General features: G+C 56.5%; 1 protein-coding gene across 1 annotated transcript; it reads left to right on the top strand.

Moving 5' to 3' along the window:
• Positions 1 to 3,024: 3,024 nt before the first annotated feature.
• Positions 3,025 to 21,805, top strand: ADORA2A (adenosine A2a receptor). Its single transcript, XM_003803139.3, has 3 exons — positions 3,025 to 3,064; positions 12,515 to 13,072; positions 20,112 to 21,805. Exons 2-3 carry the CDS (start codon positions 12,741 to 12,743, stop codon positions 21,016 to 21,018), a joined length of 1,239 nt encoding a protein of 412 aa, XP_003803187.1. The 5' UTR covers positions 3,025 to 3,064; positions 12,515 to 12,740; the 3' UTR covers positions 21,019 to 21,805.
• Positions 21,806 to 22,051: the final 246 nt, after the last annotated feature.

Genomic DNA, 22,051 nt, shown 5'->3' with positions numbered 1-22,051 from the left:
CTAGAACCTGTGAGGTCCCCCTATCCCCACTGGAGAACTTGGGGAGCACCTAGGTGTGGCCTGGCTGTTTCCCAAGGACCCTTCCTAGCAGTCAGCTGCTGGGACCTAGCTGGTGTGTCCCTGATGTGGCTCAACTGGCCCCAGAGCAAACAATGAGGGCCAGAGGCCGCCCAGGTGCATCCTGGGCAGGAACAAAGGGCCAGCGGGGGTGGGCAGCCTGAGAAAGGAATTCAGGGCCCAGCTGGCCGCGGCCTGGCCTGAGGAGTCTGGGCCTGGATGGAAGGGCGGGTGCTCAAAACTTCCAGGGTCTGCCTGGTGCGGGGCAGGGAAACCAAGGCTTAGCATTAGAAACTGAGGCTGGTCAGGGACCCCCTGTGCCTCCCAAGAGGCAGTGGCCTCTGTCAGAACAGGCCTGTGCCCCTCACGCTCATGCATCCTCAGGCTCCTGAATAGGCACTGCCTTCAGCCCCAGGCCGGGCACCTGAGATCTGTCATGGTTGGGGAAGGCATGGGACTGGCTGGGATCAGCAGGGCCAAGGGCTGAGGACATGGGGCTACTCCTGGAGTAGGCAGCTGGTCAAGAGCTGTCCACATGCCATTCCCCTGGTCACTGGGCTGGAGGGCCCTGGCCTGTGCTCAGTCTCGGGACAGTGGCCTCACTGGAGATCTGGGTCAGGGCACCTGACAGGTGGCACTCCCTCTGCTCTGATGGGCTGGCAGGGGACTTCTGTCAGGGAGGAGTAGGGACCTTGTCTGGGTGCTGAGTGATGGGGGAACTGCCCAGTGAACCAAGAGGGCTTTGGTGGTGGGGCCCCCAGGACCAGCTCTGGATCAAGCCTGGTGTGCACACGGCAGACCATGTGTTGGGAGAGCGGCAGAGGGAAGAATCAACGGGGCACACACATAGGGTCATGGAGATAGAGGGTAAAGGGGACCCCAGAATTGTCTGCGTGCTGCTTTCTGTCTTACGAGTCCCTATTGCCCCTTCAGGGCAACTCAAGATAGGTGCTCCCTGCATGTCCATTGAGTGAGGACTCAGAGGAATAGGGGTCCAACAGGGATAGGCAGGAGGCCTTGGTCCCAGGAGGGAGGGTGGGGTGCCGAGGACCTAGGGTGGCTCCTCAGCTGTCCCTCACAGCTGGCTCTAGCTTAGCTCCAGGAGATGGCAGTGCAGAAACAGGACAGTCTCATTTTAGAGGTGAGGAACTGGGCCCCTTGAAGGCCTTTAGGAAAGCCACAGCACTAGGGCAGTCCAGTCTCTGGCCGCATGGGCAATGTCCCCACCTGGTGGGAGGAGCTCCCTCGCTGAGGACACCAGGGGCCATAGGAGAAAGAGGCAGGCAGCTCCCTTGAACAGAGGTTCCACCAGGGCCTCCCTGGGAGCAGGACAGGCTACAGGGCCAGGGGGGTTGAGAGCTCCGAGGTTGGAAAGGCATCTGGGATAGGGTGGCAGGGTCAACAGCATCTCCAGAGTCTTATGTGGGCCTCAGCCCCCAGTTTTGCTATGGGAGCCAGGCTAACTAAGTGAAACAGGAGCCCAGGCTTTGGCCCCAGGAATGAACCAGGGAGGCTGCCAGACAATCAAGGCCAGGTTTAGGCAAGTGCTGGTCACTGTCACAGGGCCTGGGCTCCTCCCAACATGCTGGCCAGGTGCTTGTGCATCCCACCCCTCCCTGTGGAGGGTGGTGGCAGCTGTGGGAGAGGTCATGCCCCATCCTGACCTCAGCCTTAGGGTCCAGCCTGGAACTGGGCAAGCCCATCCACTCTGAGTCTCTAGCCTTAATCCCACCAGTCCCAGGAGATTCTAAAATGCAAGGTTTCCAGCAAGCTCTTAGCCACCATACCCATCCCATGCCGGTTATCCTGCTAGGAATAAAATAGGGGTTAGTCTACATCCATCCCTTTGCATAGCTGGGCTGGGGTTGGATATGAGCTGGTTACCAATTAGAAGCCTCCAAAAGGTTGGGAACAAAAGGGAATTCCCAGCCCCAGAATTTGATTCCCAGTTAGGCAATGGTGCAGACAAAACTCTCTACCTCCTTATTAGAAGTGGGGGAGGGAGAACCAGGGTCACACAGGGCACAGGGCCCCTTGCTGGGGTGGGAGAGGCAGAAGGGACATTGAAAGTTGAAACCACCAGGCGGCGCCTATAGCTCAGTGAGTAGGGCACTGGCCCCATATACCCGGGGTGTTCGAACCCCGGCCCCTGCCAAACTGCAACAAAAAAATAGCTAGGTGCTGTGGCCGGCGCCAGTAGTCCCAGCTACTTGGGAGGCTGAGGCAAGAGAATCACCTAAGCCCAACAGCTTGAGGTTGCTGTGAGCTGTGATGCTACAGTACTCTACGCAGGGCGACAGAGTGAGACTCTGTCTCAAAAAAAAAAAAAAAAAATTGGGACCACCTTCCAGGAGGCATCCTTTGAGTTTAGATGCCAGCTGGCCTGGGCAAGGCTCAGGAGAAGGGGTGGAGGTAGGGGTAGGGCAGAACACGGACCAGGCAGGGCCTTAAACTTGTAGTAAGGGGACTGGAGTTTATCTCTCAGAAATTGGGGGACCATGAAAAGACTGGAGGAGGAGACGGCACTGGACACCTTCCGCGGCATAGCTGGACCTTGGGAAGGGTTGACACAGGGGGGACCATCCAGCCCAGCGGTGATTAAAAAAACAAAACAAAAAACAGCAGAGGGCGGCCCGGGGACTTCATGGAAGAGGAGTTAGGGGTGGGGCCCGAGGGCTTCAACCGAGGGACTCCCGCCCAAGACGCAGGGAAAGGGAGGGTGTGTGGCGCTGGAGGCGGCGGCCTGGACGGACGCGAGCCCGGGGCTGCCTCACTGCGGGGCACTGGCCCGTAGTGGCCTCGCCTCCCCGGAACGTCGCGGGGCCCCACGGACGGCGCCTCCGATCCCCGCCGGCTCTGCGGCCTCGGTTTCCCCGCGCGGCGGGGCGGGGCGGAGGCCGGCGGGGCCGGAAGCCGCCTGCAGGGGGCGCCCTGAGCGGCGCGGCCGGAGCCGGATCCCGAGCCCGAGCCGACGCCGAGACAGCGGGAGCCGGCGCGCGAGCTGCAGGTCAGCCGGGGGTCGGTCCGGGGTCGCGGGGGTCCGGGACGGGCGGCCAGGCGGCGTGGAGCCGTCCGAGGCTCCGGACCGGGAGGGCAGGGGAGGCTCGGGGTCCTCCCCTCAGGGAACCCCGCCGCCCGAGAGCGAGTTCGCCGGCGTCCGGGTCCGAACCCTGCCCCGTGGCGGCCACTAGCACGGCCTGCGCAGGGGCGACTTGGGCGCAGTCACGACCCCAGCCCGACCGGGGGCGGTGTGCGGACCCCCGAGCGCCCCGACCAGTCCGGAAGGTGCGCGGTGAGGGGAGGGCGCGGGCGCGGGCGGAGAGCGCCGCCGTCCGTCCAGGGCGCCGTGGGCCGCCCAGAGTGCCTGGATGAGCCCCCGGGTTCGCCTCGACCATGGCTGGGCTGGGGGCGCAGCGGCGCGGCCGGAGGGAAGGCAGATCGGACTCAGGGATGAGAAAGGACTTCTCGGGGGGTCGGAGGGGGAAGACGCCGGGGCGGGGACCGGTGCCGCCGAGGGAGGGCACGGCGGGAGCGCCCAGGAAAGGCGAGTCTGGAACTCGGGCCAAGCGCGCGGGCGCGTCCAGTGGACGGCGGTGGCGGGAATTGGACTTCGGGGGACCCAGGAGAGGCCGGGGACGGGCGCGAGTGGGTGCGCACGCTCGGACGGTCCTGGCCGTCTGCCTGGCTGCCCTAAGCGGAGGTGGGAATGGCGGGAATGGTGACGGCTCTCGAGGGATTTGGCGCAGGACTGCCCGAGAGCTCGAGGAGGGCCACTCGCCGGCGGAGCGGAGAGCCCAGCGTTCTGGGTATTTTGATTTCAGTTTCCCTGGACGATGGGAAGGAGAGACCGAGGGCTTCACCTGGGCTAGAGAGCTAGAACCCTGCGGGGAGGAGCAGATGTTCTCTCGGTCCTCGGAGAGGGTGCGTGTCACTGTGGCCAGCTCCCCTTTCCCATTCCAGGCAGCGCCCCTTTCCTACAGGCTGCCACCTGCAGGGCTGGGGACTGGGGCTCAGGCCTGCTTCTGTTGTCCAGCTCCCCGGACTCGCAGACTCTACACCCTCCTGGTGACTCCTCATGCGCCCTCTGGGCCCAGCCAGGCCTGCCCCTGATGTGCTGGCCCTGAGGACTGCGGCGGAGCGCTCTGTGGAGCCCAGCAGCCCTGGGAGGCTGCTGCGGCATCAGGGGCAACCTTGTTGGTCCTGCTGTGGCTGCTCCCGGAGGCCTTGTGTAGGGCTGGGAAGTCTGTGCCCTGTGGACAGTCCCACCTTTCGTCCCAGCATATCCTTCGCAGGGACGCTTCACAGGCCAGTCCGCTGGCTATGGTGTCAACACCTCATTGTTCTGCCCTTGCCTCTTGGGCTCTACCAGGGCCTACTATTTCTCAGGTGAATCTCAGCCATTGTCCCTCCATCTGTGTCCCCTCAGTGACAACATTCTGGACTGAGCTGGCTTCCCTGTTCACGAGGCCAGGCTGCTCAGAGGTGGGAGGCAGGCTTTGTCTCTGGGGGCTTGTCTGTTGCTTCTCTCTGTAGTGGCTATGAAGTCCAGGTTCCTAAATGTGCCCTGGGGCCTGCACTCCAGCATCCACAGCCTAAAAAGGCAATAGCCAGCCAGCCTCAAGGGAAGCCCAATAGATGGTGACTTCAAGGGTCTAACCTGGGTTCTGGGTTCCCATCCAGCCTTTTAGATCCCTGGCTTGGCAAATTGCTTCTCTCAGGAATCCATTGTGTAGAAAGGACAAGGGTGCTAATCCCATGATGTCTAATGTGGAAAAGGAATGAGAGGTAGGCATTTTCTTTGGAGGTGGGGAAGGGCAGACTTGAGTCAGGTTGGGGTTTGTGTGAAGCTTGGGATCCCTGGAGGAAGGCGTTAGCTTCAAGGGTCAGGGGACACCACCAGGGATTGCTGTTGACAGAGGGATGTGTGAACTGGAGTTGGCTTGGAAGCAAGCCTGTGGCTTCAGGGCACCATATCTTATAAAGTCTAGGGCCTGTGGGTGCCTGGGAAGCACCTGTGTGAGACCACAGCCCCTGGTGGCTCCCAGCAGTGACCTGAAACCCCACAGCAGGGATGCTGCGTACCCATAACCTGCCTAATGCCTAAGCCCCTAACCCAGAACGAGCTGGAATCATCATCCCAACTGCCTTTGTGGGGTCTGTCTGGTCTGGAGTTACTCAAATCAGGCTCTGAGAGCTGTGCACAGGCAAGTGGAGGACGTTCACCAGAGGCATGAAGGTGGGAAGGGTGGGCTGGAAAGAGTTTGGAGGGCGTGCAGTGGGCATGCTGAAACAGACTACCCCAGTCTGTCGTGAAGTTAGCAAAGGGGAGGATCCCAGCTCTCAGGAGAGAGGTCTGGCCTGGGGAAGTGCTGGAGCTGCAGAGGGAGGGGTTGGCCCAAGGGATTTGGTCAGAGGTGAGTGGTCTGGAGGCTGGAGGGAGCAGAGGGGCTGAAGTGCCTAAGGGTGGGTCCCCAATGGGAAAAGGGAAAGGAACTGGGATGCAGAGAGGAGCCCTGAGGAACTACTCCCCTCCTCGGTAGGGCTGAGTAGCAGGAAGGGACAGTTTGTGGGAGAGAGGAAGTCCCCCAACCCCTGCAGCTGGTTACCCTGGGATCCTGCCAGAGACTGAGGAGGGTCTAGACCAGTGGTTCTCAACCTTCCTAATGCTGGGACTCTTTAATACAGTTCCTCATGTTGTGATGACCTTCAACCATAAAATTATTTTCATTGCTACATCATGACTGTAATTTTGCTACTGTTATGAATCATAATGTAAATATCTGATATGCAGGATGGTCTTAGGCAACTCCTATGAAAGGATCATTCGACCCCCAAAGGGGTCTCACCCCACAAGTTGAGAACCACTGATCTACACAGAGTAGGGAAAGCAGCTGGCCCTTAGGCCAGCACACAGGAAGGGGCAGGAAACCCAGGACCGGCAGCAGTCAACTTTCCAGGACTGCCTCAAGCCTTCTCTGACAGTCCTATTTTAATTGCTGCCATCTCTCCCTACCTCTTCCCTTCATCTTCTGTCCTCCACGTCCAGGACATATGACCCTTGCTATGAGAAGCCTTTTGGGTTCCTTCAGGACTCACACTCCTGGCTTCCCCTCTGCAGATGTTCTGCCCAGGTCCCTGGCAGTTGCTGTCACCTGGAGGAGAGGCCACCTGAGCTGGCCGAGTGGACTCAGTGTCTGTTTTGGTGCCTTCTCTGCTGTCTGGGCTGCAGGTCTCTGCCCAGCGGCCCCCAGGTCAGCCATTTGTTGCCGGTGATTCACATCTGACCCCTCTGGCCTCTGTAGACCCTGAGCCAGCTAAGTGGGGGAGGTGGCTGCTCAGTGTGGACAGCACAGTGGCTAGGCTGGGCCAGTGCTCCCCACGCCCAGGGTGGCCCAGATCTCCCTCCTTCATCCCCCGGGGATGCACTATCATACCTGTGGCCCAGAGACCCCCCTGTGGGTCCGTCGCACCCTCAGTACAGCTGCCCTCAGGCACCCCCTGGGCTCTGTACCTAACACCATCCCCAAAAGCCTCCTATGAGGGCCCCACCCCAGACCCTGTTTGAGGGGGCATCCAGAAACCTCCCTATGTCCCCTCTTCAGGTGGCATAGAACCTGTCATCCACCATCTGGGGGAGGTACAGGTTCTGAGCCTTTCACGTGATGTTGATGTCCTGTGACCTCAGCACAGCGTGCAGAGGGCAAGCCTCTTGCTCAGCTCCCAGGGAGCGTGTGACAGAGCGGGTGGGGCCCTCTCATTCCTGTGTGAGGTACACCCCTTGGAGGGAGCTGTCAGATGAAGCCACCATGGGGGTCTGTGGCCTCTCTGGCATCTGTCCTGGACTCGTGGGGCCGGCAGGGCCCATCCTAGCCCCCATGGAGGTCAGGGAGCTGGGGCAGGCTGCACAGGGCTGGGGCAAAGGGACGCAGCCCCCAGGGCTGGCAGTGTGGGATCTGTGAGGTTGCTGAGTGTCTCCGCCTCCAGCTGCAAGGAGCTGGTTCTGCCCACATCCTGCCCGAGGGGCAGAAAGTGGCAGCTGCACACCCAGGCAGTGGGGGCAGGGTATCCTGGGGCACTGGGCCCAGCCTGCACTCAGCGCCTGAAGTGGGGGGGTCGCTGTGCAGCCTTGGAGCAGGGAGGGACGAGAGCAGACACGTGTTTGTGGCTCACCTCCAGGCAGCACCAGAGGCACCTGCCGCTGATGGGTTTAGGAGGAGCTCAGTGGGTCCTGGGGCTCTGGTGCTCTGGGAGGCTTGCGGGCCACCCTAAACACCAGTCCCAGCAGAGCCAGCTGAGAGCCTGCGTTTGGGAGAGGAGTGCCTGCCGTCCAGCTGCTGCCGCCCGCTTCTGCTGAGACACAGGCTGGTACGTCCTGATCTACCTTCTGTACCTCTCAACGGCTTCTGTGCACACATTGTCTCTTTGTGAGGTTTCTGCGGAAATTCCTCGGTGCTGTCTTCAATCCCTAACTGTCTCTTCAGCTGTGTGCATGTCTGAGGCCTGTCACATCCCTCCTGTTCTTCAGTCTGTGTTGTTCATTTCCAGGATCTTATATTATTTCCTGTTGACATCCACCTGTTCTTGTTTCATTTCTATCACTTGGTTCCTAAGTTCTCTTTCCTTTTTATAAATGCTGTTCTTTTCTATATCTCTTTGAAGATGCTAAATGTCTTTTAAAATCATAATTAGATTGCTCTATTACTTTCCTTTCTTCAGAGATTAATTCATCTCCATATTTTTTATGACATTGCTTATCTTTCTGAGTCTTAATTTTCCTCTCGTGCTTTGAGTTACAGCTCAAATTAAATATGAGCTGAGGTCCTGGAGATAGGAGTGACATGTAGACACCTGAAGCCCAGGGCCAGCAGCCATCCCTCAGGAGTTTCCTGAGCTTTTTCCTCCTTGGAGAACTCCCTGCCATAGAATCGGGGCCCAAACAGGGTGAAGCACAGCAGTGGGGGAACAGAGCTCCTGGTGGTCCCACAGTTGGTTGCTGCCTGGCTTTGGCGTAGGTGTTGAGTAAGCATTTTCTATTAAAAAGTAGCAGGATTTTGGCCAGGCACAGTGGCTCAGACCTATAATCCTGGCATGCTGGGAAGCTGAGATGGGATGAGTGCTTAAGGTCAGGAGTTGGGGATGAGCCTGAGCAAGAGTGAGCCCCTGTCTTTACAAAAGATACAGAAATTAGCCAGGCATGATGGTATATGCCTATAGTCCCAGCTACTTGGGAGTGGTTTGAGCCCAGGAATTTGAAGCCATAGTGAGCTCTGATGATGCCACGGTGTTCTAGCTTGGTGATGGAGCAAGACTCTACCTAAAAAAAGAAAGAAAAAGAGAAAAAGAGAAAGAGAGAAAGTAGTAGGAGAATTCGAAGGCTGGGATCCTGAAGCCCAGGAATGGGACCAGCATGGCTGCTGTGGGTCTGAGTTCCTGCCCTGTGCCCAGGAGCAGATATGCAGGGCACTGCCTGGGAGCCAGAGGATGCCTCCGTCCAGCAGGTTCTGGCGGGGTCCTAGCCGCCATCTGGGCATGTGTACACAGAGCATTGCTCCACTGACAGACAAGGACCCAGAAGTGGACCAGGAGATGTGTGCGTTTTGATTAAATGGAGTTTTAATTAAAGTGGCTGGGTTGGAGTTGGGGTGAGGAGGAAGGCAGGAAGAAGTGGCAGCTTTGAGTCTGACTGCTAGGAGTCCTGCATGGTTGTTCTTCAAGGCTTATCATGCATGTTCCATAGCACGTGTCTCCAGTTTTTATGGAACAGCACCTGCCCTATGCCCTGGCTCCAACAAGGGACAATCACAGGGAAATATTACACTATTAATACTTAATTTCCCCTTGCAGTTAGCAACAGATGACTCAAGGATTAATTAGATACATGGAGCCAAAAGAGAGGGATAGGAAATTGCCAGATCCTGGCCCCACCCCACCCCCTCCTGGGCCTCTGACCTTCCCATCCCCAAGAGGCTTCTGAAGGGAGGGAAGCTTCGAGGGGCCAGAAGGCCCTGGAACCTTCCTGCTGTGTGCTTTTTGTGGGCATGAGCCCAGGCCTGTGCGCCACTTCAGTGCTCTCAGTCAGGCTGAGAACGGTCTCTTCACCTCTTTGGGCCCTACCTTCTTCATCTGTCAAGGGGGTTCATGGGGCCCCCAACATCACAGATGACCATCATTTCCTAAGCTCCTAAGCAGGTGGTGCAAGCTATTTAAGAGGGTCTGGTGCAGTGTCCTGGCACCCGGGTAGGTAGCCTCTCAGAGTGCCTAGGGTTTGGTGGCTTAGCGTGGCCGGCACCAGTGGCCAGCCTACTTTGTACATTGCTCCCCAGTTCTACTCAGCGACACATTAGTAGCTTGAACTTGACTACAGTGGGATCATTTATGCCATAGAAATTGAACACAGGCTACCAGTCAGGGTGCCCCAACCCCTGGGCCAATATGCCAGCCCGCACCTGGGTAGCCCATCCTCCAGTCTCTCCAGTGGTAGGTGCTCCCGGCCTCCTCTGCCTGCTCCAAGAGCATCTCTGGCTTGACTGACTTGTTTTGCTTGGGGCTGGGAGTGGGAGTAGAGGACAGCTGTGAGTGGGTTCTGGTTTGGTAGGTTCCCGAGTTGCCTCTGGGACTGGCAGTGGCTGGAAGAGCCTGCAGGAATGCTGAAGGAAGGGACAGAGAGGGAGCAGGACATGCAGGGAGGTCGCCTGTGTGGACCCTGCCAGTGGGAGTCTTGTGTGTTCTTAGCCCTGCACAAGGCTGGCCTGGGCAGGAAGAAGGTCTTCTGTTCTCTGTGAGACAGTGATCAGCAGGACAGAAGGTGGCTTCAGTGTAGGCGGGAATCGGCCTCTAGTGCTGTTCAGCATGGGGACCCACTGCACAGAAGGTGGTAGGGAGACCCTAAGAACTGAGGGTACGCAGGAAGGTACCCACAGCTGACTGGAGTCTTTCCGAATGGAGGCCTGGCTCAGGCCCCTTGCAGGCTTCTTCAGAGCCAGGCATCCTGGCCGGTGTCGTCAGTCCAGACCCCATGGCTACCTCACCTTAGCAGAAATGTGGCATGTCCTACCTTGTCTACCCCCAGCAGGACCCTGGAATCTGGAAGATGGTCTGGGGCAGCATTGGCCTTCCAGCCTGGGCTGGTCAGACTAGCAGGAAGGGGGTCCTGGCATCCTTCAGTACAACTTCCCCTAGAGGGGGCCCAGAGGATGTCAGCTGGTTGTCATCTTCTCCCCTTGAGGGCTTGCTGAGCCTGACTAGATGGTGGGCTGCTTCTGTTGCTGTAGGTGCTAGTCTGGGAGGCCACCCAGGGTAACAGGACAGCACCTAATAGGAGGCAGGCCAGGTCTAACACTGGCTCCCCCAGTACCTATTAAATGGGGGCCTGTTGGGAGGGTCCCTGGCAAATGCTTGCTCTGGGCTACAGGCCAGGAACACTAAGGGACAATCATGTGCTTTCTGTGGGGCTGTGCTTTCTTGGTCTGACCTGTGTCTGCCAGGGGCACATGTGTGAACGGCTGGCCAGTGAGTGCTCCTTGCAAAGCAGGAGCTTGGTGGTATTCAGCCCCCTCCGGCCACCACAGGCTGCTCACACCTGTCTGTTTCAGTGGGGGCTCTGGCCTCCTCTTCTCCCCTCTCTCCTCCTGTCCTCTGGCCTGTGTCAGATGCTCCAGTCTGAGCCTCCTACTGGGGCAAAAGTACATACTGAACACAGGAAAACCCTCCAGTGTGGGTACCCCCTGTGCCTGACCATCTCCAGCCACCTGACACACTGACTGTAATAGAGTTAGAAGAAATTTGGGGTTCATCTATCTTAGCCCTGTCACTTCCTGATAAATTGAGGGATGGGGCTGGCCCTTGAACAGGGTTATGGACCAGGAGTGACCTTCTTCCAGATTTGCTGGTCCTGCTCAATCTCTCATGTTCTGGAGGATAGGAAGGGGGATGTGGCTGCCTGTGCCCATGTGAAAGCGTCTCAGACTCTTGTGCCCAGGAAGGCGATGGCTACTGCCCGTGCACTCCTGGGCTTCAAGAGGGTTCAGGACTGGAAGGAGTGGATCAGGGAGCCTCTTAGGTCTCAGAGCAGAGGCAATTTAGCGAGCAGAGGCTTGCCTGAACTGAGACCGTTTCACAAGCTCCAAGGGGAACACTTGAGAGTTTGGGCTGGACTCAGGCCTGCTGGGAGACTGGCTTCTTCTGAGGGTGTCAGTAATTCCTCATTTCTATGACATGTTTTTGGACTCTGGGCAAGCCATTTCAGATCTGTGTCTTTCTCATAGAATCATAGATAAGAGCTGAAACTGCCCCTAGAGGTCACTGGGGGTCCAGACACCTTCCTGAGGAAACTGAGGCCCAGAAAGGAGAACCATTCTTGCCTGTAGTCCCCCAGCGAATCCTGGGGTACCCCTCTGGCTTAGTACCTGCTTTCTGCCTAACAGCAACCTTGAGTCAGTCATTCCTGTGTCTGCCAGGCAGAGGAGCAGGTGGGTGAAGGGCAGGGAGCAGGGCAGCTCCCTCAGAGCAGGAGGGGGGAGGAGGCTTGTAGGCAGCTGCTGTGCCGCCCCACCCCGATGTGCAGCTGGCTGTCACGGGCACCTGGAGGCAGGAGCTCAGAAGTAGCATGAGAGAACTTACCCTCTGCTGGCAGTGGGATGCAGGAACAAGCCCGGGTCCCTGAAGGCTCGAGCGCCAATCTCTGGCCTGCCTCATGACTAGGTAGTTCTTGGGTGGGCTCTGGTAGTTGCCAGGAGAGCTCGAGGGGGGGTGGAACAGGCTGGGGGCTAAGAAGCTGGCCAGTGAGAGATGGGGGATGGGGCTGGGAGAGCCTGAGAGGTGGGGGGCTTTTCCAGGAGAGAGGGCGGGTCGTGGAGCTACAGGGAATGCAGGACCCAGGAGACTGCCCAAGGCTGCACAGGAGGCTTGAGAGGCTGAGTGAGAGGAGCCACTGTGAGTGCCTAAGAAGAGTCTCTGCTTCCCTTGGGAACAGTCAAGAACTCTGAATCCAGGGTGGGAGGGGCTGGGACCAACATTCAGAGTGGGGGAATGTAGGGAGCCCTAGACAGCTCTGAGGGTAAGCCACCCAGGGCAGGGGCCTGGCCACTCTGTGCCCAGTCTCTCCTGTACCCATCCTGCAGTGCCTGGGAGAAGGGGCTACCTGCTTGGGAAAGATTTGTGTAAGATTCCTTGGCAGGAATCCCACTGGACCAGGGGAAGCAGCTTAACCCTGGAACTTCTCTGGGCCCATGTCCTCTACAGTAGGACTCTCTTGCCTCCTGGCTGTGACCACAGTAGACAGGCTAGGAAGGTGGTGGGTGTCATCTTCAGGCTGACACCCAGACTGTAGTGGGATAGGATCTGAGGCAACAGAATCCTCCAGGGACTGGGTAGGCGTGGGGGGTGAGGGGTGGGGAGACTTTTGCTGGGCCCGGCCTCTGCAGGTGGTTCAGCTTCTCACTAGGCTCTCCCTTTGCAGGAGCCTCGGGGACCCTGAAGCTGGCTGAGCCATGGCGCTGCCACTGAAGCCCCCGGAAAGGGCTTCATTCTGGGAGATTCAGAGTCATCTGTAAAAACGCCCTCGGAGAGCCCCCTGGCAGGAAAGGGCTTGGGGGCCTGGGCCAGGCAGGCAGGTGGCCGGGCTGCAGCGATGGACCGTGAGCTGGCCCAGCCCATGTCCTTGCCAAGCCTGCCAGTCTCTGGCCATGTCCACCATGGGCTCCTCAGTGTACATCACAGTGGAGCTGGCCATTGCTGTCCTAGCCATCCTGGGCAATGTGCTTGTGTGCTGGGCTGTGTGGCTCAACAGCAACCTGCAGAACGTCACCAACTATTTCGTGGTGTCACTGGCGGTGGCCGACATTGCAGTGGGTGTGCTGGCCATTCCTTTCTCCATCACCATCAGCACCGGGTTCTGCGCTGCCTGCCATGGCTGCCTATTCATCGCCTGCTTTGTCCTGGTCCTCACGCAGAGCTCCATCTTCAGCCTCCTGGCCATCGCCATTGACCGCTACATTGCCATCCGCATCCCCCTGCGGTGAGTGGGGCTGGGGCTTAGGTCTATGTGTAGGGCCAGGGTGAGCCCAGGGTCAGGGCCTAGTCTGCAATGTCAGCATGGCAAGCTGAGCTCAGAGCCTTAGGGTTCAGCAGGGGCTGCCCAGGGCTGGCACACAGCCAGTGGTCATGCTGATCTGATGGATCTCACAGGGAGAGAGCCCTGCCCCACCCCGGGCTCCTGTGGCCAGTCATGTTCTGGCTGCTAACAGATGAATGTGGACCAAGGGGGCAGTGCTGGGTGCAGTGACCCCACCCACTGCAAGCCTGTGCATCTGGTCTTCACACACAAGAGCAAAACTCTCTGTGTGATGCTGGGGTGGGTGGGGAACCGTGAGAAACCACAGGACCTCAGCGCAGAAACCCGCCCACTGCCCGCCTTCCCTCAGCTCCTCTGGGCGGGCCTCACAGTGTGCACATTAGGAAAATGACCCACAGAGAGGAAGTGCCTTGGCCAAATGCCACAGTGAGTCACTTGGACCTATATGCAAATTCTGTTGCTCCTCAGGTCATCAAGGACTCGTGGTCTTGGAGGCAGGCTGTGTGTACAGGGGCTGACTGTCGGAGGGGGGTTTTATGGTGAATCTTTTGTGAAGTGACTTCAGCCAAGCATTGTGTAAATGAAGATTTTCCCAGAGGCTGAGTTTACTTGGCGTGGCCTCCACCTACCCAGGCCACAGATGAGACTGAAAGTACATCCCTCCCTTGGGAAGCTGGAGGCCTCCTGCCTACCTCCTTGCCCTCTCTCACCAAGCTAGGTTCCATGGCCTGCGTGGTTGCAGGCCCCGAGGCCCTGGACAAGGCTGCAGGTGGTACTTCTCAAGGATCAGGGTACGCTGTCCCTGTGGTGGGTTCTCCCAAGCAGGTGGCATGCCCACCCACAGGGGAAGCCCCAGCAGAGAGGAGGACCAGGTTTAATGAGCAAATGGAAACTTAGAGCATCTACCCAAGGAGGCCCTCAGAGGTCATTTCCTCTCATCTTCTGGATGGAAAAGTGAGGCCGGCAGTCTCAGAGCCACACAGTAACTTGGTAGCAGGGTTGGGACTAGGCCTGGGAAGGAATGTGGCCTGCCACCCAGTTGCTGGGAAGCGGTCAGGGGTGGCAGGCCTCCCAGAACCTGTAGCAAATAGCCATTCCCATCACCTGGGCTCTAAGGGGAAGCCGGCACCCACACTGAGCTACTGACAAAAAGGGAAGGAGCTGGGGCTTCATGCTGCCCTACATCCCAGGGGTGCCTAGAACCTTTGTCAAAGGAGAAGGGGACCCTGGGCAGCCCTAACAAGGAGCTGAATTAGAGGTTGTCTAACTCCAGTCTGTCGGGATAGCCTGGCTCCCTCCCCAGGCCACCATCCCTCTTGCTCTAGGGCAGTGGTTCTTAACCTGTGGGTCGCAACCCCTTTCGACTATATTAAAGGTTCGCGGCATTAGGAAGGTTGCGAACCACTGCTCTAGAGGGAAGAGCAGAGTCCAGGTATATCAGTGACAGCTCAGAACACAGAGGTTCAGGCAGGGGTCTGTGTGTCGGTCTCTGGGGGACTGGAGAACAGAGGCCTGGAGTCTACCTTCGGGCCCAGGTGGAGCCCAGACACTGGTGGGAGCAGGTGGGAACCCCCTGTAGGGAAGCAGAGGCCTAGCTTTCACTTTTTTCTCTGATTCAAAGGGCAACAGCATTCTAGGGAGGATTCAGAGCTCCTCTTCTCAGTTGAAAGGGCCTCCTTTTTATCCCTCTGTCTTCACCTTTCCCTCTCGGTTTTCTGAGAGCTGAGAATCCCTGACACAGGGTGGGGTGTGCTGTGTGGCTGTGGAAGTCAGCTGCCCCTCTCTGGGCCTGTCTCCTCATCTCTCTGTCCTTCTGACCTCACAAAGGTGTGTCATGAGGGCCCAGTGAGTGGATGGGAATTACGAGGACCCTGAGGAGGATGGTGGGCAGATGGGGTGGGGGTTCAGACCTTTCTGGAGCTGTGGGAGGTTTGCAGCCATGGACCTACCCCTACCCTCCATGCCTGTCTGCATCCTGATTTCCACAACCTTTGGGTGCTGGACCTTGGGGGATGTGAGCTGTGCTTGGTGAGACTTTGGAAGGCTCAGGATAGTCTCTTCCATGGGGAGCCGATGGGGAGGATGACTGTGATGATCCCCCTCCCTGGAGGGCAGAGCGCTTCACAGCTGCCAGAGGATGTTAGTACAGCGCCTCCTTTGATCTCAGGGCCCTGGGCCAGCACTGTGGCCAGGGCGGGTGTCATGACTCTTCTGTTACTCATGGGGAAGCCAGAGCTGGGGAAGGACACACAAGTATCTCCTTAGGTGGTGGATTCCAGAGCTCTTCACGCTGCTCCTTGCCCTCTGGTCCCTTCTTTTTCCTATTCTTTGAGGCTTCTGGACCATGGGGCATATGGGGTATCCATGTGGGGACTCCTGAAAGCAAGCTGGGTGTGAGGGGGAACTTGGAGTCACTGCCTGGCTTGAGTTCCACCTCTTCCCACCCCTCCTTTGTCCCCTTCACCGCTGGAATCCAGCCTCCTCTCTGCTATTTCCTGCTCCACTGAGAAAGATCCATTTGGCCACTCTGAGGTCTGATCTCTGATCGATGCCCTGGATCCCTAACCCTGGACCTGCACCCATCCCTGTTAAATTTTTTTAAAAGAATTCAGTTTCATAAAACTCTCTCTTTCCCAAGTGCAGGGAGTATGTTGGGCTAGGGCAGGGCCTAGTCGAATACGTCCGTGAGAAGGAAGCTGGGCCAGAGGCAGAGATGTCTGTGTCCCCAGAGGATGAAAACTCAGAACAGGAGATACAGGCTTCTTATTCCAGGGAACTACAGTCTCCTGCCTCTTGTAGCAGCCTGATGGATGGTCTCATTGGTTGAGGAATGGTCCAAGGTTCAGGGTGGCTGCTGATGCCGAGGCCTGAAGTCTTATGTGGCAAACTGATCTGACTTCAAAGGAGGGCAGGATTGGGAGAGAGGGTCCCTGGAGGGAGTGACTCCTGCTGGATCTTGATGGCATGTGGTAGGGGCAGATGTGTCAAAAGGGGACAAAGCCAGGGAAGTGGCCCTGAGGAAGGAATGAGCATGTGGGCATGGGGCCAGGGAGAAGGGAACGGGCTGCTAAGTGACAGGTGAACAGAGTTGGGGGGTAGAGGGGTAGAGGTGGACTCAGGCCTGTCCATGCCAGGAGAAGGAGTCTGGGTTTCCCCTGTGGGCCAGGGCTCTTTAATTCTCAGATCACTGACTTCCAACTAAGGGAAGCCCCTCCCTTCTCAGTGTGCTGCAGAAGTATACAGGACCCACCTAGAATCAAGGGTGTATTATTGGACACAGGGTGAGCCTCTAACGTCAGCAGTGGGGATCCCTCAGGACAGGGCAGCCATGAGCGGGAGGACACAGGGGCAGAGGGCACCCCAGATGGGGCAGACAGCAGGTCTGGCCCTCACATCTTCTGACAACCCTGAGCTTCCTGGAGTGGCAGGATGGCATGCTAGAGGGCTGTGGCACCTCTTCCAGTGGTGATCTATGTCTGGGGTCTTTGAAGCCAAGATGTGACTGTGTTTATCACAGATATGGCAGCCATGGTTCCATTCAGGTCCTGATGCCGTCCCAGATCCCTGAGTGCCAGGGTCCAGGGCTCTCAGCCTAAGTGGCTTTCTTTTGAATAACAAAATTAGTCAATTTGTGCTTTTTAAAACTATAAATAATACTTGCATGTCCTAAATGTTAAAAAAGGAACACAAAAAGGCTGGGTGTGCCCAGCAACTCAGGAGGCTGAGGCAAGAGAATTGCTTAAGCCCAAGAGTTTAAGGTTGCTGTGAGTTGTCACACCACAGCATTCTACCCAGAGCCACGTAGTGAGACTCTGGCTTAAAAAAAAAAAAAAAAAAGGCCAGGCACAGTGGCTCACGCCTGTAATCCCAGCACTTGGGAGGCTGAGGCAGGTGGATTGCCTGTGCTAACGAGTTCAAGACCAGCCTGAGCTTGTCTCTAAAAAATAGCTGGGCATTGTGGCAGGCACCTGTAATCCCAGCTACCTGAGAGGCTGAGGCAAGAAGATTGCTTTAACTTAAGAGTTTGAGGTTGCTGTGAGCTAAGACTCCCTGGCACTCTACTGAGGGTGAAACGTGAGACTCTGTCTCAAAAAAAAAAAAAAAAAAAGGAACACACACAGAATATAGACTAACGGAAAGTTGTCCCCCCGCACCCCCTTTCCCATGCCGTTTCCTTCCTGAAAGCTATGATGGGAATCCTTCCAGAGATGCTCTTTTTATATATAGGCAAGTACTATCGCTATATACGTGGTGTCCATACAGTTCGTGTGCAATTTAAAATAGACAACTATTTTTAAATTACACACGAACTTTGTGAACACCCTGTATGTCACTTGGGCTTGCTTTGCAGAGTACTACAGAAGACTCCCTGCATGGGGCTCCCTCATCTGTACAAGTAGACAGTTGGACAGATCAGGGATTTCTGTGATCAGGCCCTTGTGTCTCCACCAAGTCACTGATTCAATAACTAAATATTAAGCCCCTTCTCTTCCCTAACAGCTCCGCTTCTGGAACTGCCTGGGAATGTGGAAAGAGAGGTCTGCTGCTGGAGAGCAATTTGAAAACCAGCAAAGCAGGTGGCCCCGGGGCCCAGGCGGCTCTACCACCCTGTGGCTGCTTCTGCTTGGTTGCCTCAGACAACAGGAAGCTCACTGCTGCCTGAGGCAGCCCATTTCTCCTATGATGGGCTCAGCCGGGAAGTTCTTATCTACCCTGAGCTGCAATAGGCCTCTCCCTAATTTCCACCCACTGGTTCTACGTTCTACCCTTAGGGGGCAGTGCTGACAGGTCCAGGTCTCAGTCCCATTTTACAAATGAGGAAACTGAGGATCAGAAATAGGATGAGACCTTGAAGATTCCTGTTTACACAAACACACCAGGTCCAGAACCCAGGAAGGGATTTGCTTTCCTCAAGCAAGATGTCAAAATCAATATAGCCTCCCACTCAATGAGGATAATATAAATTACTCTTTGTAGAACACTAAAATTGGTGCCTGGCACAGAGTAAATGCTATGTTAAGAATTAATGGGGGAATTAAAAAAAGCCTGCAACTTCATGCTGGCAGACCAGGAGACGAGGCAGTGCCAACTCTCTGCTGCTTGGCAGGATGAGCAAGCCTGTAACCCTTTTCCTGCAAGGCCTCATTGCAGGTGACCAAGCCCCTGCTGGGTAGGGCTCAGGAGTTCCTGAGAATGGCTGCCTGGTTACTGGGTGGATTCCAAATTGACATAACAGATTCAAAACGGACAAACTTAACTTGGCCTGAGTTGCCTCTGGGCTCCTGGAAGGTCCATGGCAAATCCATTCTTTCCTTCAATCCTCAGCTTCCTCACCTGTAAAATGAGGGGACTTCACTAGGTAAGAAGTCAGAAACTACCCCTTATTGAATTAGTTGAGGAAATTTAAATCTTAGGGGACTTTACACAGAAAATTAGCTCTCCAGTCCCTCCTGAGACCTGGTAACAGTGGGTGTACGTTTTGCATGGCAGCACAAACCAGATAAACCCCCCAGCAGCCAGTCTGCCTCCTGTGGGTGGTACCTGTGGGCACCTGTATGTGCCACCCATGGGCCAGGTTGACCAGGCAGCCTGCCTCCTATAGGTGGTACCTGTATGTGCCCATGGACCGGATTGTTTCTGTGGATGTTTCTAATTCTGAATTAAGTAGAGCACATTTTTCCTTGGCACTTACTGTGTGTCCCTGTCTCAGAGCTGGCAATGACGAGACTGACAGTAAGAGTCTGCCTTTGGGGGGCCAGATGAGGTATAGATTTGCTGTGTTTGGGTAGGAAACTTCTCTAAGAAGATCTCTAGCCTGACCTTGAAGGATGAGAAGGGCAGTCTGGTCTTGCCAGAATCAAAACTTCAGCGATCACTGAGGACTTCCTAAGTCAGAGAAACTTTATTTTTTTTATTGTCTATTCTTTTATAAAGTCTATGTGCCACCTTCTGTATGGGGCTGGGGTCTGCTTCCTGGCTCACAAATAAAGCCTCTCTGTGAGTCTGGGACTGGGAATCAGAGGTTCTCAGGAACCCTGAGTGATTTGAGGCAGATCACTGTCCCTCTCTGGACTTCAGTACCTCGTCCTAGTACTTCCTCTTGCATGTTAGGAATGCCGTATAAATGTTAAAAGGTATTATCTCTTTTCTAGAGGGCTGTGGGTGGGTTTGAAGGAGAGCAATGATATCCTCATTTGGCTTGAGGCCTCTCCAAGTCTTGTGCTGCCTCTCCTGAGACGCCCATGTCAGATGGGGAAGAACAGGGCCCGGAGAGGTCTGCTGCACCTACAGGGCTGATCTGGCCGGTTCTGCCCCTGTACCTGTTTCATTTTCTGAAGTGAAACATGTGGTAGCATCAGCAAAAATCAACCAACATGGAGATAATACTCCTCCTACTAAAATATCACATGTTAATTCCCTCAAGCCAAACTATTGAACTTCCAATACTATTCCTAAAACTATTTAGTGATCATCTGAACGTTTTTGTTTGTTTGTTTTTGAGATGGAGTCTCACTCTGTTGCCCAGGCTAGAGTACATGGCATCATAGCTCACAGCAACCTCAAACTCCTGCCTCAGCCTCCCGAGCACCTAGTTTTTCTATTATTAGTAGAGATGGGGTCTCCCTCTGCTCAGGCTGGTCTGGAACTCCTAAGGTCAAGGAGTCCACCTGCCTCGGCCTCCCAGAGTGCTGGGATCACAGGGTGTGCCGCCATGCCCAGCCTGTCTTGAGCATTTTGACAGTGCTTTCCATCTGTGTGGTGCCTGCTCTCCCGCTACCTTCCAGCAGCCCCCTGGGAGAAAGGCAAGGCTCACTGCCTCCACTTAACACAAGAAGACACAGGGGCGAGGAGGCAGGAGGTGACTGATCCAAGACCTCACAGCCAGTGAATGGGGGAGCCAGGTCCCCCCCTCCGTGTCTCTTGACTCTGGGCCCTTCCTAGCCCTTGTCTCAGATCTCTGATGCTGGTCTCTTCTCTCCAGGTACAATGGCTTGGTGACTGGCACAAGGGCCAAGGGCATCATTGCTATCTGCTGGGTGCTGTCGTTTGCCATCGGCCTGACTCCTATGCTTGGATGGAACAACTGTGGTCAGCTGAAGGAGGGCAGAAACCACTCAGAGGGCTGTAGGGAGGGCCAGGTGGCCTGTCTCTTTGAGGACGTAGTGCCCATGAACTACATGGTGTATTACAACTTCTTTGCTTGTGTACTGGTGCCCCTGCTCCTCATGCTGGCCGTCTACTTGCGTATCTTCTTGGCAGCTCGGCGCCAGCTGAAGCAGATGGAGAGCCAGCCACTGCCAGGGGAGCGGGCTCGGTCCACACTGCAGAAGGAGGTCCATGCTGCCAAGTCGCTGGCCATCATCGTGGGGCTCTTCGCCCTCTGCTGGCTGCCCCTGCACATCGTCAACTGTTTCACCTTGTTCTGCTCCGAGTGCAGCCACGCCCCTCTCTGGCTCATGTACCTGGGTATCATCCTCTCCCACACCAACTCAGTGGTAAATCCCTTCATCTATGCCTACCGCATCCGTGAGTTCCGCCAGACCTTCCGCAAGATCATCCGCAGCCACGTCCTGAGGCAGCGAGAACCCTTCAAGGCAGCTGGCACCAGTGCCCGAGCCTTGGCAGCTCATGGCAGCGATGGAGAACAGGTCAGCCTCCGCCTCAACGGCCACCCCCCCGGGGTGTGGGCCAATGGCAGTGCTCCCCATGCTGAGAGGAGGCCCAATGGCTATGCCCTGGGGCTGGTGAGTGGAGGGACTGCCCACAAGTCTCACGGGGACATGGGTCTCTCTGATGTGGAGCTCCTTAGCCATGAGCTCAAGGGCATGTGCCCAGAGACCCCCAGCCTAGAGGACCCCCTGGCCCAGGATGGAGCAGGAGTATCCTGATGGTGTGTGGTGTTCACCTCTTCTGAAGTAAAGGAAATATTTATCTTTCTGGTTGGCTGGACCAGTCCCATTGGGAGAAGATAATTAGTGTGCCAGGAGACCCTGTGCGTAGCCAGTTCCCACTTTGGACTGAGAGGAGGGAGCCCTAGGCTGGAGCAGCATGAGACCAGCAAGATGGGCTGGGGGTCCAAGGAGGCAGACGTTTCATGCTGTGAGTCCCTGTACCAGGCCAGGGCCACAGCACCTGCAGCATCTTGGCTGGGCAGGGCCCAGTCCCCTATTCAGAGCATCTAGAAATGCTGCCTGGTCTCCACAGAGCAGCTGTGGCACAGCAGAGTAGACTGGCCTAAGGCTGGGGAGTGACTCCCACAGGACCCCTGCCACAGACACATCACCTCCCCTAGACTCCTGGGGTGGAGCTGCTGCTGGGCCCAGAGAAAATCTAAATGTAAGGAAACCCTTTTATTTTATTATCTTTCCTTCCCTGGCTGCTGGGTCTGTTGCCAGTCTGCTGCTAACCTGGCAGAAGAGTCTCTGCCCAGGGAGTCCCAGAGCCATCTCTTGGGGTGACAAAGCTGGGATCAAGAACAGAGAGCTGTAACAAAGCGATGCCAGAGCAGGGGCTCAGCCTCGGGGAGAGGTCAGGGCTGGCAGGTCGTGGGCCTGTGTGGGGTCAGCTCAGAGCCGCCCAGTTGGAGGCCCTGTCTAACTGCCTTTCCTTCTAAAGGGAATGTGTCTTTCTGAGATAAAATAAAAATGAGCCACATTGTGTTTTAAGCTTGTCCACTGAGAATGGTGTCTGAGTTCCTTTCCCTGCCCCCTAAACAGGCCTGGAGCACACATACAGGCGTGTGTGGTGTATGTGGGAGAGAGTTGTTCTTGTGTGCAGACAGACACACACCTGCCTGCCCTAGGGGCCTCCCAGGCCCCACCCTGGAAGTGACAGCCTATCTGGTTGCACCAGAGTCCAAATGCCCATGCCCAGCTCCCCGCCCAGTGTTTCTATGAGGGAACCCACAGGGGCCATGGGAAG

Source organism: Otolemur garnettii, unplaced genomic scaffold (assembly GCF_000181295.1).
Source record: "Otolemur garnettii isolate 467f Iridium unplaced genomic scaffold, OtoGar3 scaffold00281, whole genome shotgun sequence".
NCBI classification, from domain to species: Eukaryota; Metazoa; Chordata; class Mammalia; order Primates; family Galagidae; genus Otolemur; species Otolemur garnettii.
The sequence above is the reverse complement of the archived record's forward strand: the minus strand, read 5'-3'. Positions and strand labels throughout refer to the sequence as shown.

Excerpts from the sequence above, each read along its gene's own strand:
- ADORA2A (XM_003803139.3), top strand. The coding sequence starts at position 12,741 with ATGTCCACCATGGGCTCCTCAGTGTACATCACAGTGGAGCTGGCCATT. Across the intron at positions 13,073-20,111 it reads GCCATCCGCATCCCCCTGCG|GTACAATGGCTTGGTGACTG; the intron begins GTGAGTGGGGCT and ends TCTTCTCTCCAG.